We start from the raw sequence: 22,575 nt of genomic DNA on the forward strand, positions 1-22,575 counted from the left end.
AAATTCTGTGCTACTCTCTCTCTCTCTCTCTCTCTCTCTCTCTGTGTAAACGGGCGTTAAACCATAGCCTCAAGCTACGGTCCAGAGTACGGCGTTATAAAAAATATAATATTTAAAAGTTGCATGTGCTAAGCGTTCATTTCATGTAAATACCGTAAATGTATAATGCACATGTATTACCTACTAACTTGCCAGTCAAAGTGATAGGTATGAATTCCTCGATTTCTACACCTTTCGATCGGCAATCGACAGTCAATAAAAGTATTGAGCGATGGTGTGAAAGAACGAAACGGAAGTGGAGAGTGCAAGGAGGTTTGTACATGTGCGTCTTCATTAGGCAAGTGTCTGATTCGTTTCTCTTCTGTTGCCCTATCACTTTCGGTGTAAATATATATACTAAAATATCCACAAACCATTTACTGCAGATTTCTTTATTTTACCTGTCTCTGAACCCCCGATCACCCGCTCCATACATGAACACCGGCTTGTTTACATACATAAAAAATACAGTTCTTGATCCGCTTTCCGAGTACGGTTAAAGGTTGTTTAATAGGAGAAAGTTTGGGGCGGGTAAAGCTACAATTATTAACAGTAGTAAACTAAATGAAGAATTATTTAAATGGATTATTTGCACAAAATGTGGTATGGTATGATGTAAATCTTTTTAAAAAATACTGTTATTTTTATACGCGGCAAATTGCCTTAAAGTTTTTTTGTACATGTAAGTATTGTATGACTGTAGCTTTATATTTTCTAACCCAAAATTTATTCACAGAGCTACAGCTATATATGTTATGTACCGTATGTATTGTTTTATCACAAGTGTACACTTTCGAAAAATAGCCCAATTTCGACAGTCACGAGTACCCATGTGAATTTTTCATTCTCTGATATGTTGTTGTTCTGTCCGTGCATAATTTAGTCTTAGTTAACCAGCAGCCAATCAGCGGTAAGCTGAATCCACCAATAAAAAAACTGTGGTTAAGGTGCGGGTATTGTTTATGTATGACGTAACTGAAAAAGTTGAACGCGACGCGATCGGAAAAGTCAAACCAAATCGGTTTTAGTAATAATAGTTGTTTAACATAACATTGTAATGTTTAGGTCTGTTTCAACAGGTCGAGACCACTATATTTTGTGACGTCAGCATAAATTTGCATACTAAATTAGGCATCTGTTTACTTTTATCGACAAACCAATCAGGTGAATGAGTTGCAAGGCATTGTGGGCTACTACAAGTTTCAGTGTATACAAAGCGTATTGAAAATATATACCATTTTGAATTGTCCTTTGGAAACTCATTTTGAATGATTTTTCAGAATTTATGAAAGTAATATGGACAATAGACCAATCCACACTTTACAAAAGTTATGTCCCTTGGCCGCCATCTTTGGGGAAAAACCCATATAATTCTCACAGTAGCCTTTGTAGTTTAGAGGGTTGTAACCTCGCCATTTAACATTAGAAATAGGGTTCCTCTGTGAATTTTGATTGCCCCAAGTTGGGGCAACCCACACATCGAAGGAATAAATTAAATTCTAAGAGATTTCTTCACAGGACGCCCAAATATTTGGTTGCATAAAGAAGGGAAAAGTTGTTTTTTCCCTTTTGACCTTTGGGTTGACCCCGTAAAGGGGAACAACTTTTGCAAAGTGTGGATTGGACTATTATGTCTGAACTTCAATTTCTATGCTCACATTTAAAAAATACTGCATATGAGGACTTATATTAACCTATTTGAATACCCCATTGTCAATGTTCAAAGGAGAGGTACGTCCTATTGAATTAAAAGCAGCAAGTTTTTTTTCACGTGATACCCCATATTTGGGACAACATTAGTAGAACGCGCGTTGATGTTTTCTTCAGGGACATTCATCAGAATGCTTAACAGACAATTTATACTTTATGCTGCATATAGCTTGCGCTTCAGCGTTTGTATATTTGTGCATTTGTACTACCGTGGCTATTCACGTATGTTAAAATGTACAGTTTCCTGTATTTATTTCTAGTGCACAATGATAAAGTCACCAATACACAAATGTGATGTTTTTGTCTTATCAAAATATGTTTGTACTTTTATGCGTATGTTTGTCAGTCGTTTGATACTAATCATTTTTGAAGCAACAATTAATCAACTAAAACAACAGTATTTTTAAAGGGGCATGGTCACGATTTTAGTCCAAAAAATATTTGTTCGATTTTTATCTTTATAATGCTTCAATAAGGCATTTTTAATAGGCAACCAAAATTTGATTGTCATTTGTTGAGTTATAAGCGAGTTACAGAGCTTACAATTCCTCGCTATGTAAACAAAACTTTTGTTTATATTTTGAATGTTGATGTGAAAATTGTAGTTTTAGACCTAAAATGTATGTGTTAATCTTTAAGAACTGTTTTTTAATGCTTAAAAAGAATAAGAATATAGACAAATCATCTAGAAAAAGATTTTTTCTGGTATATTGAACCTATGTAAACAAAATCAGGGCACGAGCCTTGTTTACATGACGAAGAATTGTGAGCCCTGTATCTTGCTTTAAACTCATCGACGGGCACCCAAATTTCATTTGATTATTTGAAATGCATTCATAAAGCATTGTAAATAATAAAAACAGAAAAATAAAATTTGACCAAAATCGTGACCATGCCCCTTTAATGTGAGCATGGAACAAAGTTAATGGTACATAATCTTTCCTTTTTTAGCTCACCGAGACAAAGTCAAGGAGAGCTTATGCTATACCCTCGGCGTCGGCGGTGGCGTCGGCGTCCGGACCTGGTTAAAGTTTTTGTTGCAGGTCCTGTATCTAAGCTATTACTTGTCCTATCTTCACCAAACTTGCATGGGTGATGCATCTGGACCTACTTATGGACTTGAAAGACTTGGATGCTGAATCTGGGTCCTAAATTTCAGATGCTGGAGGAGGTTAAGGTTGTTGGACCAGGTTAAAGTTTTTGTTGCATGTGCCCTTTGATAGCAATATCTTAGTTACTGCTGGTCTGTACATCACCAAACTTGCATGGATGGTGTGCCTTATGATACTGATGCACCAGACAGGCTTGAGTGCTGAATCTGAGCTATAGGTTTCGGATGCTGGAGGAGGTTAAGGTTTTTGGAGCAGGTTAAAGTTTTTGTTGCAGGTGCCCTCTGATGATTATATCTTAGTTACTACTGGTCCTTACTTCACCAAACTTGTATGGATGGTGCGTCTTATGATATTGATGCACCTGACAAGCTTGAATGCTGAATCTGAGCAATAGGTTTCGGATGCTGGAGGAGGTTAAGGTTTTAAGAGCTGGTTAAATAAAGTTTTTGAAACAGGTGCCCTCTGATGATGATATCTTAGTTATTACTTGTCCTTACTTCACCAGACTTCCATGGATGGTGTGTCTTATGATACTGATGCACCTGACAGGCTTGAATGCTGAGTCTGGTTTCGGATGCTGGATAAAGTTAAGTTTTTAGGAACAGGTCACATGTTTAATAGATGATAGTACTTTATCAAACTTGCATAGTTGATTTAACTGTAATATGAATGAATCGCAGAGGTAGCTTCAGATGCAGAGCTTGATCTCCATTATCAAGGATGCTAAAAAATAAATCTTAGTTATTTCAGGTCCTAACTTCACCAAACTTAAATGGATGGTGTGTCTTATGATACAGATGCACCTGACAGGCATGGATGCTGAATCTGAGCCATAGGTTGCGGATGCTGGAGGAAGTTAAGGTTTTAATTGCTAGTGCCCTCTGATGATGTTATCTTAGTTATTACTGGTCCAAACTTCACCAAACTTGCATGGATGATGCGTGTTATGATACCAATGCACCTGATGGGCTTGAATGCTGAATCTGAGCCATAGGTTTCGGATGCTGGATGAGGTTTAGTTTTTTGGAACAGGTCACATGTTTTATAGATGATAGCTTGCATAGTTGATTTAACTTTATTATAAATTAAATGCAGAGGTTGCTTTATATGCAGAGCCTGATCTCCATTATCAAGGATGCTAAAGAAATCTCCTACCTTACTCAAACCAGCTCGATAGATAGATGTGTTTGTTGATAAATGATATAACATGATTCCTATGATATAGTATTGTATGATATGAAACAATATTGTTTGATATGATACAATATGATATCATATGTTATATTATAAAAAGTTATACAATACGATATGATATTGTATCAATTTTTTGGATATTTTATGATATGATATTGTATCATGATACTGTTATGTATAGTATTGTATATTATGATACAATATTGTATAATATTATATTGTATTTTTAATTTATTATTTTATCACATGATACAATTACATAAGATATTGCAAAATATTATATTGTATCCTATGATACAATATTGTATATTCTATAATATTGTATCATACAATATTGTATAATATGGTATTGGTTTCAGTAATATAGAATTATATCACATGAAATTGTATTATATGATATTGTAATATTATATAATATTGTATCCTACGATATTGTATGATATGATATTGGTTTATATGATATATTATCTTATCACATATGATACAATATGTATAATATAATAATGTATTTCATAATATTTTGCTTTATCACATAATATTGTATCATTTGATAAGATACAATGTTGGAATCAAATTATATTGTATTATATGATATAATATCATATAATGTATCAAATATGTTTCAGTGTCATTCAATACAATATCATACTATATTATACAATATAATATGTTTTAATGTTATGATGTATTATGTAATATGATATTGTAATGTAATACTATATTGTATTATATTTTATGATATTGTATTATGTGATCAAATACAATAAGGTATAACACAATACAATGTCATATCATACATTACAATATCATATCTCATTATTGTTTATTACGGTATTTTATTGTTTTATATGATATATATTATAAATATGACATGATACAATATTTAATTTTAAATCATTGTATTGATTAACATATGAACATATGATTATCATAAAAAAAATTTATCAGATGATATACGATATTTTGTCAAAACAGAATCCATGAATATCCAAGATCATAAAGTATGATTTTCATATAAAATGATAAAGGTGGTCTTATGATGGTGATGTCTCATAATGGTGATGCTCCGTCTCGGTGAGCTTAGTAATCTATGATTACCTATGTTTACCTTCTAAAGTAAAAATCAAGATGTACAAACATTCCGGCAAGCAATTAAATATTGTATATAAAATAAACAAATACCACGTGCGTTTGTTGAATCGTAAACATGTTATAGACCGTCATGCATTGCAACTCATTCATTTGATTGGAGAATCTGTTTGCCGAAAATACTGTCACGTGTTAAATAATGCTATCCATATAAGGTAATGTACCCGACCTGTTCAAGATCAAATGGATTTTGTTTATTTCATTACAAGATGTTTTGGCTAAGATAGTGGTACACATGTAATACATGATCAACACAAAATATACTTTATAAAGACAGATAATTTTAGGTTATTGAATGTTCACAAATACTTTTGTAGGATGTTAACATAGCCCTTCTCTCTTTATTTTTATTACACATTCAGGTGAAAATATGTTAATTTGCTATTATTTTTAAGAAAGGAACCTTACACATTGCCCCCCCCCCCCAGTAGATTGACATGCGTTAATGCAAGGAACACTGACCCAATATCTATTGTTGGTTACTTTGCAATATCATTTGAAATTAAAGGTGTTATCAAAGAAAACAGTAGTGGAAAGTACAAAGTCTATGGGTGTAAAAGGTTTTTTACTGATTAGATACCTTATACTGTATAACCTTTGATGTGAGATTCTAAAAGCTGTACAAATTATGAAATTTGTTTTTTAGGTCACCTGAGTCACTCAGGTGACCTATTGCAATTGGTCTTCGTCCGTCATCGTGCGTTAACAATTTTACATTTTTAACTTCTTCTTGAAAACTACCTGGCCAATCATTACCATTTTTGGTGTGAAGCATCTTTATGGTAAGAAGAATCTAAATTGTGAAATTCATGGCTCTACCACCCCTGGGGTGCCACGGGCGGGGCAAAATATGCAAAAAAAGCCAAATTTTCAAAAATCTTCTTCTCTACTCCCACGCATGTGAGGAAAAAACTGGTTGCATGGTTATGATGTCCATGAAGCCTTCTACCAAAATTGTGAAATTCATGACCCTTGGGTCAGGGGTTCTGGCTCTAGGGTGGGGCCAATATGGCCATATAGTAAAAATGTATTAAATCTTAGAAAATCTTCTCCTCTACTACCATATATATTTTAAAAAAACTAAATGCATGATTATGATGTCCATTAAGCCCTCTACCTAAATTGTGAAATTCATGACCCCTGGGTCAGGGGTTCAGGCTCTAGGGTGGGGCCAATATGGCCATATAGTAAAAATGTATTAAATGTTAGAAAATCTTCTCTACTCCCATATATATTTTTAAAAATTTAAATGCATGATTATGATGTCCATGAAGCCCTCTACCTAAATTGTGAAATTCATGACCCCTAGGTCAGGGGTTCAGGCTCGAGGGTTGGGCCAATATGGCCAAATAGTGAAAATGTATTAAATCTTAGAAAATCTTCTTCTCTACTCCCATATATATTTGTTAAAAACTAAATGCATGATTATGATGTCCATGAGGCCCTCTATCAAAATTGTGAAATTCATGACCCCTTTATTAGGTGTTGTTGGGGGGAGGGGGGGGGCAATATAGTGTTAATGCATAATGCATATAATGCATATAATGTTTAAAAATCTTCTTCTCTATTCTCACTCATCTGTATAAAAAACTGACTAATAATTATGTTTACTAGGAAGTCCTCTACTGAAATTTTAATTTTCATGTCCCCTCAAGGATGGGTTTTGACTCTAGGGCAGGGCCAAAATGGATGTATAGATGTTAATGCATATAACGTTAAAAATTTATCTTCTTTACTCCCACACACCTGAAAGGAAAACTGAAATCATGATATCATGATTTTGTAGACCAGATCTTTTAGTTGTTCACCAAAATTATAGCTTTCACAGTTCTTTTTGAAATGTGGTGGTCATTACAAGTTTATAATTTTTCTACTCCAGTATAAAACCTAATTAATTAGATGCATATATGAGACTCCATGACAAGTTTGTGTATGGGATATATGCTACTCAGGTGACCGTTAAGGCCAGTTGGCCTCTTGTTTAAACCAAAATTTGGTAATTGATGTTATTGATTTTGATTTGTTTGTTGTTATTTATAGGCCTGTCTTTTGAGAAACTGCAGATTTCCCCAGCTGAACTTCCATTACAACATCTGTACATTGTCAACATGAACCAAAGTGTACAAGGTTTGTAGATGTCATGTGCTACAGGAATGTATCGGTAAAAATCATTATAAAGTAGACAGATAGCAACAAATATTGTGGTTTCATATCTATTAAAATATTAAACTTGTTATTGATAGGCCAATCATCCATTAAGTTTCATAGCATTTGATTAACTAAATTTGTAAAAATTAATTGCCAGCCAAAATTAATTAATTACAGACCACAATAATTGTCATATACCAGTCAACTGAAATCGGTTTTTGCCATTAAAATGGATTACTATCTTGTACAACAGGAAATCTAGAATCTTATAGTAAATGGAGTTTCAGTACATTAGAAAATTAATAGGAATGAAACTGGCATTTTCTTATAGTCTGTAATTCATTTAATTGAGATATCAAGTTTCAAAAATGGATTATAAAGAGAAATGGAATGAAATAATGAAATTTGACATGTCTGATAATTGTTTCACTGATCTTGATTTTGATAAATTGTGGATCATGAAAAATATACTTAAATCTATTTGATATGTTGTTAGTATGCTTGATTGCATAGTTAAGGAGAGAATGGCTATGCATATTACATTGAAAACTTTCATTCACATTAATATGATAAGAAAAGCATTTTATCAGGATACAAAATTTACATAGATTTATGTATATATAAATATAATCTATTCCAATAGGATTGGAATTAATGATATACATGTATATTTCAGGGTAGATGCACCATACATAAAGGACTTGACCATGGACCCTCGAAGCAGTGCCCAGGATGTGGTGCGTTGTGATGTGTGTGATACTCCTGTCCCCCCACTACACTGTGACTTCTGTCAGACCAATCTCTGCAAAGCTTGTGTTGCGGACCATATGCTGGATTTATCCAAAAAACATCAGGTGGTACCGTTCAAAGACCGAGGATCTACTCCAAATTATCCCATTTGCACAAAACATTCCCCCAAGCAATGTGAGCTTCATTGTGAACAATGTGACATTCCTATTTGTGTCCTTTGTGTTTCCTCTGAAAGTCACAAAAATCATAAGTTAGTAGACATTTATACCAACTATGAAAAGAAAAGAGAAGATATACAAAAAGATTTGCAAGAACTAGTTGAATCCCTTTCTCCTAAATACCAAGAGATTGCAAACAAAATAACAGTGCAGAAAGCTGATCTGAGTAAAAACTCAGAGAAATTGACAACAGCAATTGACAAACATGGAGAAGTCTGGCACAGAGAAATAGACTCCATTATACAGAAACTGAAATCTGATCTTGATGAAATGGACGCCAAACACCTGGCTGTCTTAAACAAACAGGAAGATGAAATCACACACACCATTTCTGAAATCACACAGAGTATTGCTGATCTGAAGTTACTGGACTCCAATGATGTCAGCCGTGTCTCTGCCTACAAATCCAGGATTGCTGAATTCAGAAGATTGCTTCCTAAACTCACAGTTTCTCTACCAAACTTCACCCCTCAGAAAATTAACCCAGAACAACTTTACCAACAATTTGGTTCCCTGTCAGCATTCTCCATTACAACAGAGGAACATGGCTACACCATGGAAACCTCAGAAGCTGGATCCTCTCCTCTCACACCACTGCTTGATGAGCCACGGATCATCTCCACCATACAGACACAGTATAGTGGCTTTCCTAATGATCTAACCAGTGTTACTTGTCACAGTGATGAAGAAATCTGGACGTGTGGTTATTATAATGAGATGATGAGTCTCTACAACCTGCAGGGGGAACTAGTGAAGTCAGTCCAAACCAAGTCATGGAACAGTCCACTGGACATAGCAGTGACAAGGAGTGGGGATCTAGTTTATACTGATTACAATGATAGAACTGTGAACATAGTGAAGAATACACAGATACAGACAGTGATCAGACTACGGGGGTGGATACCTCGCAGTGTCTGTAGTACCTCCTCTGGTGACCTCCTGGTTGTCATGGACAGTGATGATAATAAACAAACAAAAGTTGTGTGTTACTCTGGCTCCACAGAGAAACAAAGTATTCAGTACGACGACAAAGGACAACCTCTCTTTTCATCTGGTGGATTAATTATAACTAAATACATCAGTGAGAACAGGAACCTAGATATCTGTGTGTCAGACAATGACGCCCATGCAGTAGTGGTGGTCAATCAGGCCGGGAAACTCCGGTTTACCTACACTGGTCCTCCCTCTACTACCAAGGGATCATTTAATCCACTCGGCATCACAACAGACAGCCAGGGTCGGATCCTGACAACAGACTGGTACAACCACCGTATCCACATCCTGGATCAGGACGGACAATTCCTCCGCTACATTGACAACTGTGATTTACACTGGCCACGGGGTCTATGTGTGGACACCAGAGACAACCTCTTTGTGGCTGAGTACCACACAGGTAAAGTGAAGAAAATACAATATTTGATGTAAACAAACTGTGTATGTATTATATGTAAACAAACTGTGTATGTATTATATGTAAACAAACTGTGTGTGTGTATTATATGTAAACAAACTGTGTGTATGTATTATATGTAAACAAACTGTGTGTATGTATTATATGTAAACAAACTGTGTGTGTGTATTATATGTAAACAAACTGTGTGTGTGTATTATATGTAAACAAACTGTGTGTGTGTATTATATGTAAACAAACTGTGTGTGTGTATTATATGTAAACAAACTGTGTGTATGTATTATATGTAAACAAACTGTGTGTATGTATTATATGTAAACAAACTGTGTGTGTGTATTATATGTAAACAAACTGTGTGTGGGTATTTTATGTAAACAAACTGTGTGTATATTGTATGTGTATATGTCAATGAACCATGAGCAAGTATCATATTATATATGAGAAACAAACTGTATGTATATATCATTGTAAATAAACTATTTTGTTCTATATGTAAACAAACTATGTGTATGCATTTTATTTATAAGAAAAACTGTGTATAATATCTGTGTACACAAAATATGTGTATATCATCGTTAATTGTAACCTAAAGAAATAATTTAATGTACATGTGTGTATTGAATGCAGTTGGAATTGGATGTATAAAAATATTTCTTTATTAAATGTACAGATCAAATAGATATTTTTTTTCTTTTCTGAAACAAGCAATATTTACGGTATATGCAATGGATACATATATCACCAATGTTATAATATATAGGATCCCTCAAGATTCGTGATGGCATATGATTTGTGAGTGCCTTTAATCCTTTTCAAATTTATATCCATTAATCCTTTTTTGGGAGCCTTTACATGCAAATAGCATAAATCTTCATGTTTACAGTAATGCCTAAAGATCCTTTGGGATGTCCTTGGTAAAATTATTACAAGGGATTTTATGTCAGTCAAATATGAGATAGAGTTTTTTGCTCACCGAGACTAAGTCCGGGGGGGGGGGGGGGTTAAGCTATACCGTCTGTGTCGGATGAATGGATACAAGGATGTAAATGAATATATTCGAATGTCTAAAAGACCTTAATGTTTTAATTTGTTAATTCTATTTCAAAATAAACTGAAATATTTTGTTAGTACTTTGAGGTACCTTAGGTCGTGTGAATAAATTCAATAACGCCCAAAGGCCTTAACGTATTGTTCTTTGTGCATAATAATTGATACGCGACTTGGTATGAGTAGTGTTAATGCATAATGCATATAATGCATATAATGTTTAAAAATCTTCTTCTCTATTCTCACTCATCTGTATAAAAAACTGACTAATAATTATGTTTACTAGGAAGTCCTCTACTGAAATTTTAATTTTCATGTCCCCTCAAGGATGGGTTTTGACTCTAGGGCAGGGCCAAAATGGATGTATAGATGTTAATGCATATAACGTTAAAAATTTATCTTCTTTACTCCCACACACCTGAAAGGAAAACTGAAATCATGATATCATGATTTTGTAGACCAGATCTTTTAGTTGTTCACCAAAATTATAGCTTTCACAGTTCTTTTTGAAATGTGGTGGTCATTACAAGTTTATAATTTTTCTACTCCAGTATAAAACCTAATTAATTAGATGCATATATGAGACTCCATGACAAGTTTGTGTATGGGATATATGCTACTCAGGTGACCGTTAAGGCCAGTTGGCCTCTTGTTTAAACCAAAATTTGGTAATTGATGTTATTGATTTTGATTTGTTTGTTGTTATTTATAGGCCTGTCTTTTGAGAAACTGCAGATTTCCCCAGCTGAACTTCCATTACAACATCTGTACATTGTCAACATGAACCAAAGTGTACAAGGTTTGTAGATGTCATGTGCTACAGGAATGTATCGGTAAAAATCATTATAAAGTAGACAGATAGCAACAAATATTGTGGTTTCATATCTATTAAAATATTAAACTTGTTATTGATAGGCCAATCATCCATTAAGTTTCATAGCATTTGATTAACTAAATTTGTAAAAATTAATTGCCAGCCAAAATTAATTAATTACAGACCACAATAATTGTCATATACCAGTCAACTGAAATCGGTTTTTGCCATTAAAATGGATTACTATCTTGTACAACAGGAAATCTAGAATCTTATAGTAAATGGAGTTTCAGTACATTAGAAAATTAATAGGAATGAAACTGGCATTTTCTTATAGTCTGTAATTCATTTAATTGAGATATCAAGTTTCAAAAATGGATTATAAAGAGAAATGGAATGAAATAATGAAATTTGACATGTCTGATAATTGTTTCACTGATCTTGATTTTGATAAATTGTGGATCATGAAAAATATACTTAAATCTATTTGATATGTTGTTAGTATGCTTGATTGCATAGTTAAGGAGAGAATGGCTATGCATATTACATTGAAAACTTTCATTCACATTAATATGATAAGAAAAGCATTTTATCAGGATACAAAATTTACATAGATTTATGTATATATAAATATAATCTATTCCAATAGGATTGGAATTAATGATATACATGTATATTTCAGGGTAGATGCACCATACATAAAGGACTTGACCATGGACCCTCGAAGCAGTGCCCAGGATGTGGTGCGTTGTGATGTGTGTGATACTCCTGTCCCCCCACTACACTGTGACTTCTGTCAGACCAATCTCTGCAAAGCTTGTGTTGCGGACCATATGCTGGATTTATCCAAAAAACATCAGGTGGTACCGTTCAAAGACCGAGGATCTACTCCAAATTATCCCATTTGCACAAAACATTCCCCCAAGCAATGTGAGCTTCATTGTGAACAATGTGACATTCCTATTTGTGTCCTTTGTGTTTCCTCTGAAAGTCACAAAAATCATAAGTTAGTAGACATTTATACCAACTATGAAAAGAAAAGAGAAGATATACAAAAAGATTTGCAAGAACTAGTTGAATCCCTTTCTCCTAAATACCAAGAGATTGCAAACAAAATAACAGTGCAGAAAGCTGATCTGAGTAAAAACTCAGAGAAATTGACAACAGCAATTGACAAACATGGAGAAGTCTGGCACAGAGAAATAGACTCCATTATACAGAAACTGAAATCTGATCTTGATGAAATGGACGCCAAACACCTGGCTGTCTTAAACAAACAGGAAGATGAAATCACACACACCATTTCTGAAATCACACAGAGTATTGCTGATCTGAAGTTACTGGACTCCAATGATGTCAGCCGTGTCTCTGCCTACAAATCCAGGATTGCTGAATTCAGAAGATTGCTTCCTAAACTCACAGTTTCTCTACCAAACTTCACCCCTCAGAAAATTAACCCAGAACAACTTTACCAACAATTTGGTTCCCTGTCAGCATTCTCCATTACAACAGAGGAACATGGCTACACCATGGAAACCTCAGAAGCTGGATCCTCTCCTCTCACACCACTGCTTGATGAGCCACGGATCATCTCCACCATACAGACACAGTATAGTGGCTTTCCTAATGATCTAACCAGTGTTACTTGTCACAGTGATGAAGAAATCTGGACGTGTGGTTATTATAATGAGATGATGAGTCTCTACAACCTGCAGGGGGAACTAGTGAAGTCAGTCCAAACCAAGTCATGGAACAGTCCACTGGACATAGCAGTGACAAGGAGTGGGGATCTAGTTTATACTGATTACAATGATAGAACTGTGAACATAGTGAAGAATACACAGATACAGACAGTGATCAGACTACGGGGGTGGATACCTCGCAGTGTCTGTAGTACCTCCTCTGGTGACCTCCTGGTTGTCATGGACAGTGATGATAATAAACAAACAAAAGTTGTGTGTTACTCTGGCTCCACAGAGAAACAAAGTATTCAGTACGACGACAAAGGACAACCTCTCTTTTCATCTGGTGGATTAATTATAACTAAATACATCAGTGAGAACAGGAACCTAGATATCTGTGTGTCAGACAATGACGCCCATGCAGTAGTGGTGGTCAATCAGGCCGGGAAACTCCGGTTTACCTACACTGGTCCTCCCTCTACTACCAAGGGATCATTTAATCCACTCGGCATCACAACAGACAGCCAGGGTCGGATCCTGACAACAGACTGGTACAACCACCGTATCCACATCCTGGATCAGGACGGACAATTCCTCCGCTACATTGACAACTGTGATTTACACTGGCCACGGGGTCTATGTGTGGACACCAGAGACAACCTCTTTGTGGCTGAGTACCACACAGGTAAAGTGAAGAAAATACAATATTTGATGTAAACAAACTGTGTATGTATTATATGTAAACAAACTGTGTATGTATTATATGTAAACAAACTGTGTGTGTGTATTATATGTAAACAAACTGTGTGTATGTATTATATGTAAACAAACTGTGTGTATGTATTATATGTAAACAAACTGTGTGTGTGTATTATATGTAAACAAACTGTGTGTGTGTATTATATGTAAACAAACTGTGTGTGTGTATTATATGTAAACAAACTGTGTGTGTGTATTATATGTAAACAAACTGTGTGTATGTATTATATGTAAACAAACTGTGTGTATGTATTATATGTAAACAAACTGTGTGTGTGTATTATATGTAAACAAACTGTGTGTGGGTATTTTATGTAAACAAACTGTGTGTATATTGTATGTGTATATGTCAATGAACCATGAGCAAGTATCATATTATATATGAGAAACAAACTGTATGTATATATCATTGTAAATAAACTATTTTGTTCTATATGTAAACAAACTATGTGTATGCATTTTATTTATAAGAAAAACTGTGTATAATATCTGTGTACACAAAATATGTGTATATCATCGTTAATTGTAACCTAAAGAAATAATTTAATGTACATGTGTGTATTGAATGCAGTTGGAATTGGATGTATAAAAATATTTCTTTATTAAATGTACAGATCAAATAGATATTTTTTTTCTTTTCTGAAACAAGCAATATTTACGGTATATGCAATGGATACATATATCACCAATGTTATAATATATAGGATCCCTCAAGATTCGTGATGGCATATGATTTGTGAGTGCCTTTAATCCTTTTCAAATTTATATCCATTAATCCTTTTTTGGGAGCCTTTACATGCAAATAGCATAAATCTTCATGTTTACAGTAATGCCTAAAGATCCTTTGGGATGTCCTTGGTAAAATTATTACAAGGGATTTTATGTCAGTCAAATATGAGATAGAGTTTTTTGCTCACCGAGACTAAGTCCGGGGGGGGGGGGGGGGGTTAAGCTATACCGTCTGTGTCGGATGAATGGATACAAGGATGTAAATGAATATATTCGAATGTCTAAAAGACCTTAATGTTTTAATTTGTTAATTCTATTTCAAAATAAACTGAAATATTTTGTTAGTACTTTGAGGTACCTTAGGTCGTGTGAATAAATTCAATAACGCCCAAAGGCCTTAACGTATTGTTCTTTGTGCATAATAATTGATACGCGACTTGGTATGACCACTATATATAGTGGCCCCTTCAGAAAAACTTCAAAGATAACACGCGATCTTTTCTTCTCATCTCAAATTTATTTCCTTGAGATCTTTTAATTGGTTGATAAAGAAAGTAAATTGAAAATAATTGTATATACTTGTGTAAAAATATTCCTTTTGTTTATAAATGTACCTCGTGTATCAGTTTATGGTTTTAGAGTGAAAATAAACTGAACTGAGACACACTTGATAGAATTACAAACAGCGCACTCAGGTAAACTGGTCAGGCGTGAGTAATTAATGCGAGTTAGCTCCCTTATACCATGAGTGATGTATGTGAAGGAATACATTGAGTACATGTAAAGATTAATTGCTGATCAATAGGAGCTAGGAGGCGGTGCTATAGGAGATGTTAATCCTCACCTACTGGGTGACATGCAGTTTACATAGAGGACAAACAACACAAAAACAGTAGGATGTTAATTTTTAAACGTCAACTGACCATGCTGACGGAACTTAATTCGCTTTGAAATAAATATGTAGGTTGGAATACATTTCCATTTTAATTGAGTACATGTAAAGATTGATTGCTATGATTGATCAACAGAAGCTATAGGTGATGGTGCTATAGGAAATGTTAATCCTCACCTAACATGCAGTTTACATAAAGGAAAAACAACACAAAAACAGTAGGATTTAAAGAAATTTAAATAAATACGCAATGGTGTGATGATGTGAAGATATTCCGAAAATAAGAATCAAGTTTCTGCTATCTTCCGTTTATAAGCATATCTTACTTTTTTGCAGATCAATTATTATTCACATTATAAGAGATGACCCCTGTAGAATTTTAGGTAAATTGGTCATGGTCATAACCATCGCCTGCCCTAAGGACCCTTTTCAGATCTTGCCCTCTTCCGATATCGAAAATTAATGTAATACTTTTTAAATTCAGAAATTATAGAAAAAAAGGCACGTTTGCGTGCAGTCGTGCTTACATGTACTTTTCACGGTAATGGGATTCTCCTTTACAGGCGGACTGAGACTCTTGTAGACAAGTGGAGAAACTCAGCATTGTTTTAGTCGATATGGAATATATAGTACGTGTATATATATACGTGTGCTCTGGGACTTTTTAAAAAAAGAAAAATGATATAATCTGTGCCTGAAACATTCCCAAAAATATATATGGTTTATGCATGCACATCTGCTTGGGGGGGGGGGGGGTGTTATTATTTGCATTGTTGTTGGATCGGGAATCAGGGAAATAATTCACGGTGGCATAAACAGAGAGTTCATGGTGTCTTAAAGAGAGAGAGAGAGAGAGAGAGAGAGAGAGAGAGAGAGAGAGAACGTTTCTCGTAATTGCTGTTACAGCAGTATATAAACCTTTAAATAAATGCTTCGGATCCATATTTAGTATACTAAGCCTATGACTTCAACTTCTCAATATTTCAATCTTTTCAAGATAAATTTATGAACTGTTATCTTTGCTGCGAGAAAAAAAGGGGGGGGGGGGGTAACCCTCCTCCCCCCCTTCCCGGTTCCGATGCCTATGTACTATGTATATTAGCTGTGGAAAGAAATGTCGTTTTCAAAAAGGGGTGGGGCTACTTGATCATACAATTTTGAATCTAAAAATCAATTAGTAAATAAAAACAGAAAACGGAATCGATGAAATGCGGAGAGATAATATTATATGCCTGAAATATGTGTGAACGTACGGTATCAAATTTGTATTTACCTGTCCCGTCTCGCCTGTAATATATGGTAGGAACATAAATCTTCAGGTTTTTAACAGTTAAAGGAATAATTTAATGTTTTGTTTTTTGAAGTTTGAATTTTTTTATGTGTGTATATTATAAAAAAAGCAACATTAAACATTTCGTAAGATTGTCTGACATCAATAATCTTTTCACTTTTGACCTTTAGCCTATGTAAACAGTAGCCTAGTACCCGAGGCTGAGTGCTTCGTGCTTGCACTCGGAAGGCCTCGGGTACTAGGCTAATGTAAACAGTACTTAGCAAGTTGTGGAAAAATCACCCTAGCTGTTGACTTACTTTGTGAAATGAACATCAAATATTATTGCCGGTAAATGTAAACATGAATTATTTATCAAAATGGGAACGTTCCCGATATCAAAAAGGTTTCTTTGTTTTTGGAGAATTTTACAATGTACATGTGACTCAAACCAAAATATTTACTTATACGGGGTCAAAGTTCAGTTATGAATGGGAGAAAGCTGTGCATGCGATAGTGCATGCAGACTACACGTGGGAAAATAACAATAAACCGACCAATGGCAGAGATCAGTTCGAGACAAATCGTTTCTGATTGGCTGATCATAAATAATCTCTGTCAGCAATAAATACCGATATTCTGTTGATCTTACAATCATAACACAGTTTGCCACGCAAGCAGATTGACCAAGAATAAAAGGCTACCAGAGACTAAATCCACCCTTATTTATTTCTTAACAAGTCAAAATGCCGATCATTGAAAAAAGCCAGGTCTTTGATAGCCGTGATGAAATTGACGAATGTTTTCTGGTCAGAAGATTATCCCTGTACGCCACTATCCGCCCCGAGGATATAAAATCTCTAGGCGCGGATCCAGGACTGACCAAAACCCCGCGCGGATCCCGCAGGTCTCTCCAGGATTTGTTCCGGCCCGCCCGGGATCTCCACCATGACCTGGCCATCACTGAGGAGAGAGTGTATGACGACACCCCGGTCATTGATGGGCGGGGTTTCCCCATCCAGTATAAATCGGCGGGAATCAAGCCGCACGAAATTCCCGTGATCGGTAAGGTTTTACCTTTATAAAATGATTTACAACCGATTTACATTATTACGAAACTATTTCAGTAGTTACATTTACTTCAATATATTTTGTTAATCCTTGTTAAGAACACATTTTATAGCCTATATAATATGTATCAAAATTATATATATATATTGAATTTTTACACTACTTAGTGTAATTTTACCCAACGTACAGCAGGAACATTTTAATTGAGTAAAAAATATTAATTTCTATTTATTCAAAATGTTATTTTTTTACTTTGTCAAAAGTACCAAAGTAAATTGTTTAACCTTCTTGATATTTATGAAAAAATGATCATCTAAGCATTGAGTATTGTAAGATAAGTTTATGATGATGAATCATTGACCGAGACTTTGTACCTTATCGACCGACAGTTACCATAGTAACGACAAGACAGATCTTGCTAAAACTGGAAAGTACCAGCTTATCTGGTGCATGCGCATCTGTAATCGATATTATATACCGGTACCTCATTACGCATAAAGGGGTTCAAATAGGTGCGCATGCACGCTGTTTATCCACATTAAGGAGGTTCGATACTCGCAGCTATTTCATAACACTTTTTTATATTCTAACACAGAAGAGTTAAAATTGTTCTGTATTTTACAAATAACCCACGCGAATGAAATTGAGTTTAACAATATCGAAATATAAATATTAGTTCAGTTGACCTTAGTTTACATTGACAATTTTGATATTTAGATATCGGTGTGCATGGGGGGTGGGGGGTGGGGGGGGGGGTGAGAACTCTACAATTTAATGTGACCTGAGACCTCTTTATCAAACAGTGACCTCTCTGACCTGTATTGCTGACCGTATGTTGTGGTTTGAAAAGGTTTTGTCTTTTCAGTTACCTTCGATTTCTGCTGTGACGATTCGGCAGATAATTACGGATAGTTGTGTAAGTGGTAACATATTCATGTTACGTTACTGAAAACAACTGCCGAAATTTGTAGATTTTATTTCTGATGTCATTTTGTCACGTGGTATATGTAGATGGAAAAAAAGATAGCAAAACTTAAATTCATTCATTGAGGATTGAGACTAATTTACCATAGAGCATATGAAAAACGGGGTATAATTTTTAACATTTCTTTGAACGTGGAGAAAGATTCACCCAAGAGACAGCGATCGAGCAGTCGAGGAAAGAAGAAGAGGAGGAAAGACCTACACAACACAACAGCAATGTTCTAAATTACCCCATATTTAATTTCATTCAAAATTATGCAAACGGGGAAAAATATTTATTAGATAAACGGCATCTGCCAATGCTCATTTTATTTTTGAACAGGGTAATGAAATACCACGTGACAATTAAATATATTTTAAATTGAAATCGCTCATATACTTGTACCACAAAAAACTTTATAACAAAAATATATATATTGATAAGTTTATGTATTTTGATGAGCGTTCTGTGTGAATATATTATGCCGAGTGAATTTTTTCTTGATGCAGTATATATTGAAGCACTCAGTAACCGTCAAAACTTCACACTGTATTTCATATGTGCACTTGAAATCACGGTTAATCTAGTCAGTTTAAAAGTACTGTGATCTTTATTCAAATCGATGCATTGTAACGAATGAAATGTAAGACAACCGGTTTGTTTGAAGAGTCCTCAGCATCTTGCTTTTTTTTCGTCAGGTTTCCATGTCGACGAAAGCATCTGTCCAGGGTTCCGATACCGAGTTCGCTACATGGGATCCAAAGACTTCCTGTTCAACGGAGAACCGCGCATGCTCCAATCCATCGGCCTTGGATATGGGAAGCGACTGACTTTCTCGGGAGAAACTCTCAACAACAACGAGAACTACTTCTGGTCCGACAGCCGACCGGAAGGATACGCATTTACAGTATGCGCAGTGGAAGCAGGCGACAAATTCGTCATATATGACGAAATGTCACGTGTCGTTGGTGACGTTGATATTATTGAGGTCTACGAGAGCCAGACAGAAGAAAAGACCGTCTACGAGCCTGATTACGTCACAAAGATCGTCCGCGTGCGTCTTACCGCCAACATCCAGTACCATATACACCACGGTATGTTGATGGACGTCACAGACCACGTGACCAACCTCGAGGGTACTGCGGTGCTTGTACGTCACAGGGGCTCAATGGCGGCAACTCTGCAGCAAATCAGTGACGTGAACGTTCCCCGTTTCGGCAAGTGCTCGCTGTGGAAAGAATGAGGGGGTTATACTCCAGAAAAAGACTTTATCTCAATAGGAAGCGACCAGGGGCTCCAAATCCCCACACTGCCCGCGGGGTCCCATCGATGATAGTCCCTGATGCACGTGCATTACACAGTGCCGTGCAAATAACTGATACCATGTTACTTTCAGAAAAATATTTTACATATACATTTGTATACTGTTGATGTTTTTTATATACATTATTGTTTTTAATTTTTTTTAAGTTTAAGAAATAAGAATAAAAGGATATTCTTTGAGAAAATGTCTTTGTTGTTTGTCAAGTGGATTTATATAGTAAAGTCTTTATATTCCATATGAAACCCAACTTATATACAGTATATCAATTGCGTCAGAAGTGATCTTGTGTTGACAATCAGTTTAATTGGAGGGTTCAGCCGAGTTACGAATGTGGAAAAAATAATTTTGAACGTTCTACATTGGTTTCTATGACAACAATTTCTTTTACTGAATTGCTAGAGTTTTTTTTATTTAATTAAAGGAGAGCATGTCAAGTTAAGAAATGTAAGAAACATATATTATTCAAATTTCTAACACTTATTTTAATCAAATGGTTTAAAAACTTACTTCTTTCGAATAAGTTTAGGTAGAGGGTGCCATTTTACTAATTCAAATCAAATGCGCAACATGTAAATAATCCTTTTGCGCTTTAAAAATCTTCGTAACTTAATTTTTAATGATGGCGTGTTTGACGCCATTTTACGATGCCTATATCGTTATTTCTTTGAAAAAGTGACTGCATGGCAAATTCTTTATAATGATTAATTTCATGAGTTCTAATTCAGGGACATATACGAGGCAACACAACAACAGGGAAAGTTTTGTTTTCCGGGATGGGGGGGGGGGGTCCAAGGCCTATTTTCCATGAACCCACCCCGACCCCCCTCTAGATCCACACAAGTGTGAAAGTATTTACAGTGCGGCCTTAGAGCAATCGCAACTTCTCGGGCCTTTCCGACAAGCTCGGAAAAACAGGTAACGCTAGTTCAAGCATTGTATGAAAAGGGACATTACCCGCGTTCATACATGGACGTTGTGCTGGGTTTGTCTGTGGCTTTATGAACACCATGCATTAGATAATACGGTTGATGTAAATATTTAACAGTACATTACATAACCAATTTAAGGAAATTTAAATGAAAAGAACATTCACAAGAATTTCATGTAAAACTATATTTAAACAATAAAATGCTTTCTGTGGCGATATGAAGGTGGCAACATTGCAGAAATAAATACTTTTTTTCCAGCAATTATCGCTACCTTCATAACCTGCATGAATCATCAAAGAAAGCATTCTATTTGTTATATTTACACTTTTTGGCAAATTAATAAATTGATTGGAAAAAGTAAGTAAAAATCACTTTATTGCATGCCAAATCGTCTCCTATGAGACTTTGAGTCTGACATCATGATTATTTCGTGCAGTCCGTGATTTTTCTTTTGTCGCTGTAGGTTTTGACCAATCTATAAACGGGGCGTGTATATTTCAGTCTGGCTGTTTCTATAGAGCTATGAATTCACGATAAGTTTCCGTAGGAAATAGAGGGATTCATACTCGGTAGATGTAAATATATTTCGATGCATTGGATATATTTCATCTCTCTGTCAACGGAAATCTCATGATTTTAAAAATCTATATTTATGAATTTTAAGACATTTCGCCAAAAAACTACAAAACGCCTGCACCAGAGTATATAACTGCTTATACCTTTAGTATATATATCAACACGTGTGATATATGTCCATAAACTTGTAATTGAATTGGTGGACACGCTTTGGCGGATCCAAGTCAGTGCGAGTTTGCATCAAAATATATGCTTGTTATGAAATTATATTGAATGGTACATTTTTTGGGGTGAATATATATTTACTGGGAACGTAGAAATTAAGATATGACAATTATTAAAATTGTTGAAAAAAATAAAACGAGTCAATTCGTTTCTTGAAGGCGCGATTTTAGGTTTGATGGATAAACGCTTGCAACGCACGACCTTATAGGTGAGAAAACCGGATACATGGGAGGAAACTTTCCAGAACGGGGTATACCATAAAACCAAGGCTAGGGCATCGCAGGCTAATATCTTGGGTTAATAAAAAAAATAATAATTCTTTTTTATCAGTTTGATGCGGTTTTTAGCTTTGATGGAATGAACTTTCCAGACGGGTGTCAAGGAATTCGGTGAGACAAAGTAACGTCCCGGTGGAGCTAGATTAAAGGAGTTAACATGCATTGGGCAAATTCTTTATATCTGACAAATTGTGTTTATATTATGTAAATAAATATGCATCCAGTAGCGTTTTTTTTTTAATTTCATACATTTTTTAACATGACAGATTGGAAGCAAGCCTTTT

The 22,575-nt window shown here is 35.1% G+C and overlaps 2 protein-coding genes across 5 annotated transcripts in view; both read left to right on the plus strand.

The window, feature by feature from the left end:
• Positions 1–14,655, plus strand: part of LOC128186191 (E3 ubiquitin-protein ligase TRIM71-like) — a 59,408-nt gene extending 44,753 nt beyond the window's left edge. For 2 of the 4 annotated variants that reach the window (XM_052855963.1, XM_052855961.1), the window contains exons 2-3: positions 7,245–7,331; positions 8,029–10,409. In XM_052855963.1, coding sequence (XP_052711923.1) covers positions 8,060–9,745 — 1,686 coding nt within the window. In that variant the 5' untranslated portion in view covers positions 7,245–7,331; positions 8,029–8,059 and the 3' untranslated portion in view covers positions 9,746–10,409. Of the gene's footprint in view, positions 1–7,244; positions 7,332–8,028; positions 10,410–11,490; positions 11,578–12,274 lie in introns of those variants that run through there. The other 2 variants (XM_052855964.1, XM_052855962.1) reach the window with 2 other exon arrangements.
• A 2,919-nt stretch (positions 14,656–17,574) lies between these two features.
• On the plus strand, positions 17,575–20,461 carry LOC128186204 (uncharacterized). Its single transcript, XM_052855989.1, has 2 exons — positions 17,575–17,989; positions 19,658–20,461. Exons 1-2 carry the CDS (start codon positions 17,671–17,673, stop codon positions 20,200–20,202), a joined length of 864 nt encoding a protein of 287 aa, XP_052711949.1. The 5' UTR covers positions 17,575–17,670; the 3' UTR covers positions 20,203–20,461.
• The last annotated feature ends 2,114 nt before the right edge of the window (positions 20,462–22,575 follow it).

This window comes from Crassostrea angulata, chromosome 5 (assembly GCF_025612915.1).
Source record: "Crassostrea angulata isolate pt1a10 chromosome 5, ASM2561291v2, whole genome shotgun sequence".
In the NCBI taxonomy this organism is placed as follows: Eukaryota; Metazoa; Mollusca; class Bivalvia; order Ostreida; family Ostreidae; genus Magallana; species Magallana angulata.

Bases quoted from the DNA above. Each gene is read 5' to 3' on its own strand.
- LOC128186204 (XM_052855989.1), top strand. From the start codon at position 17,671: ATGCCGATCATTGAAAAAAGCCAGGTCTTTGATAGCCGTGATGAAATT. The intron at 17,990-19,657 runs GTAAGGTTTTAC...TTTTTTCGTCAG, and splicing joins GCACGAAATTCCCGTGATCG to GTTTCCATGTCGACGAAAGC.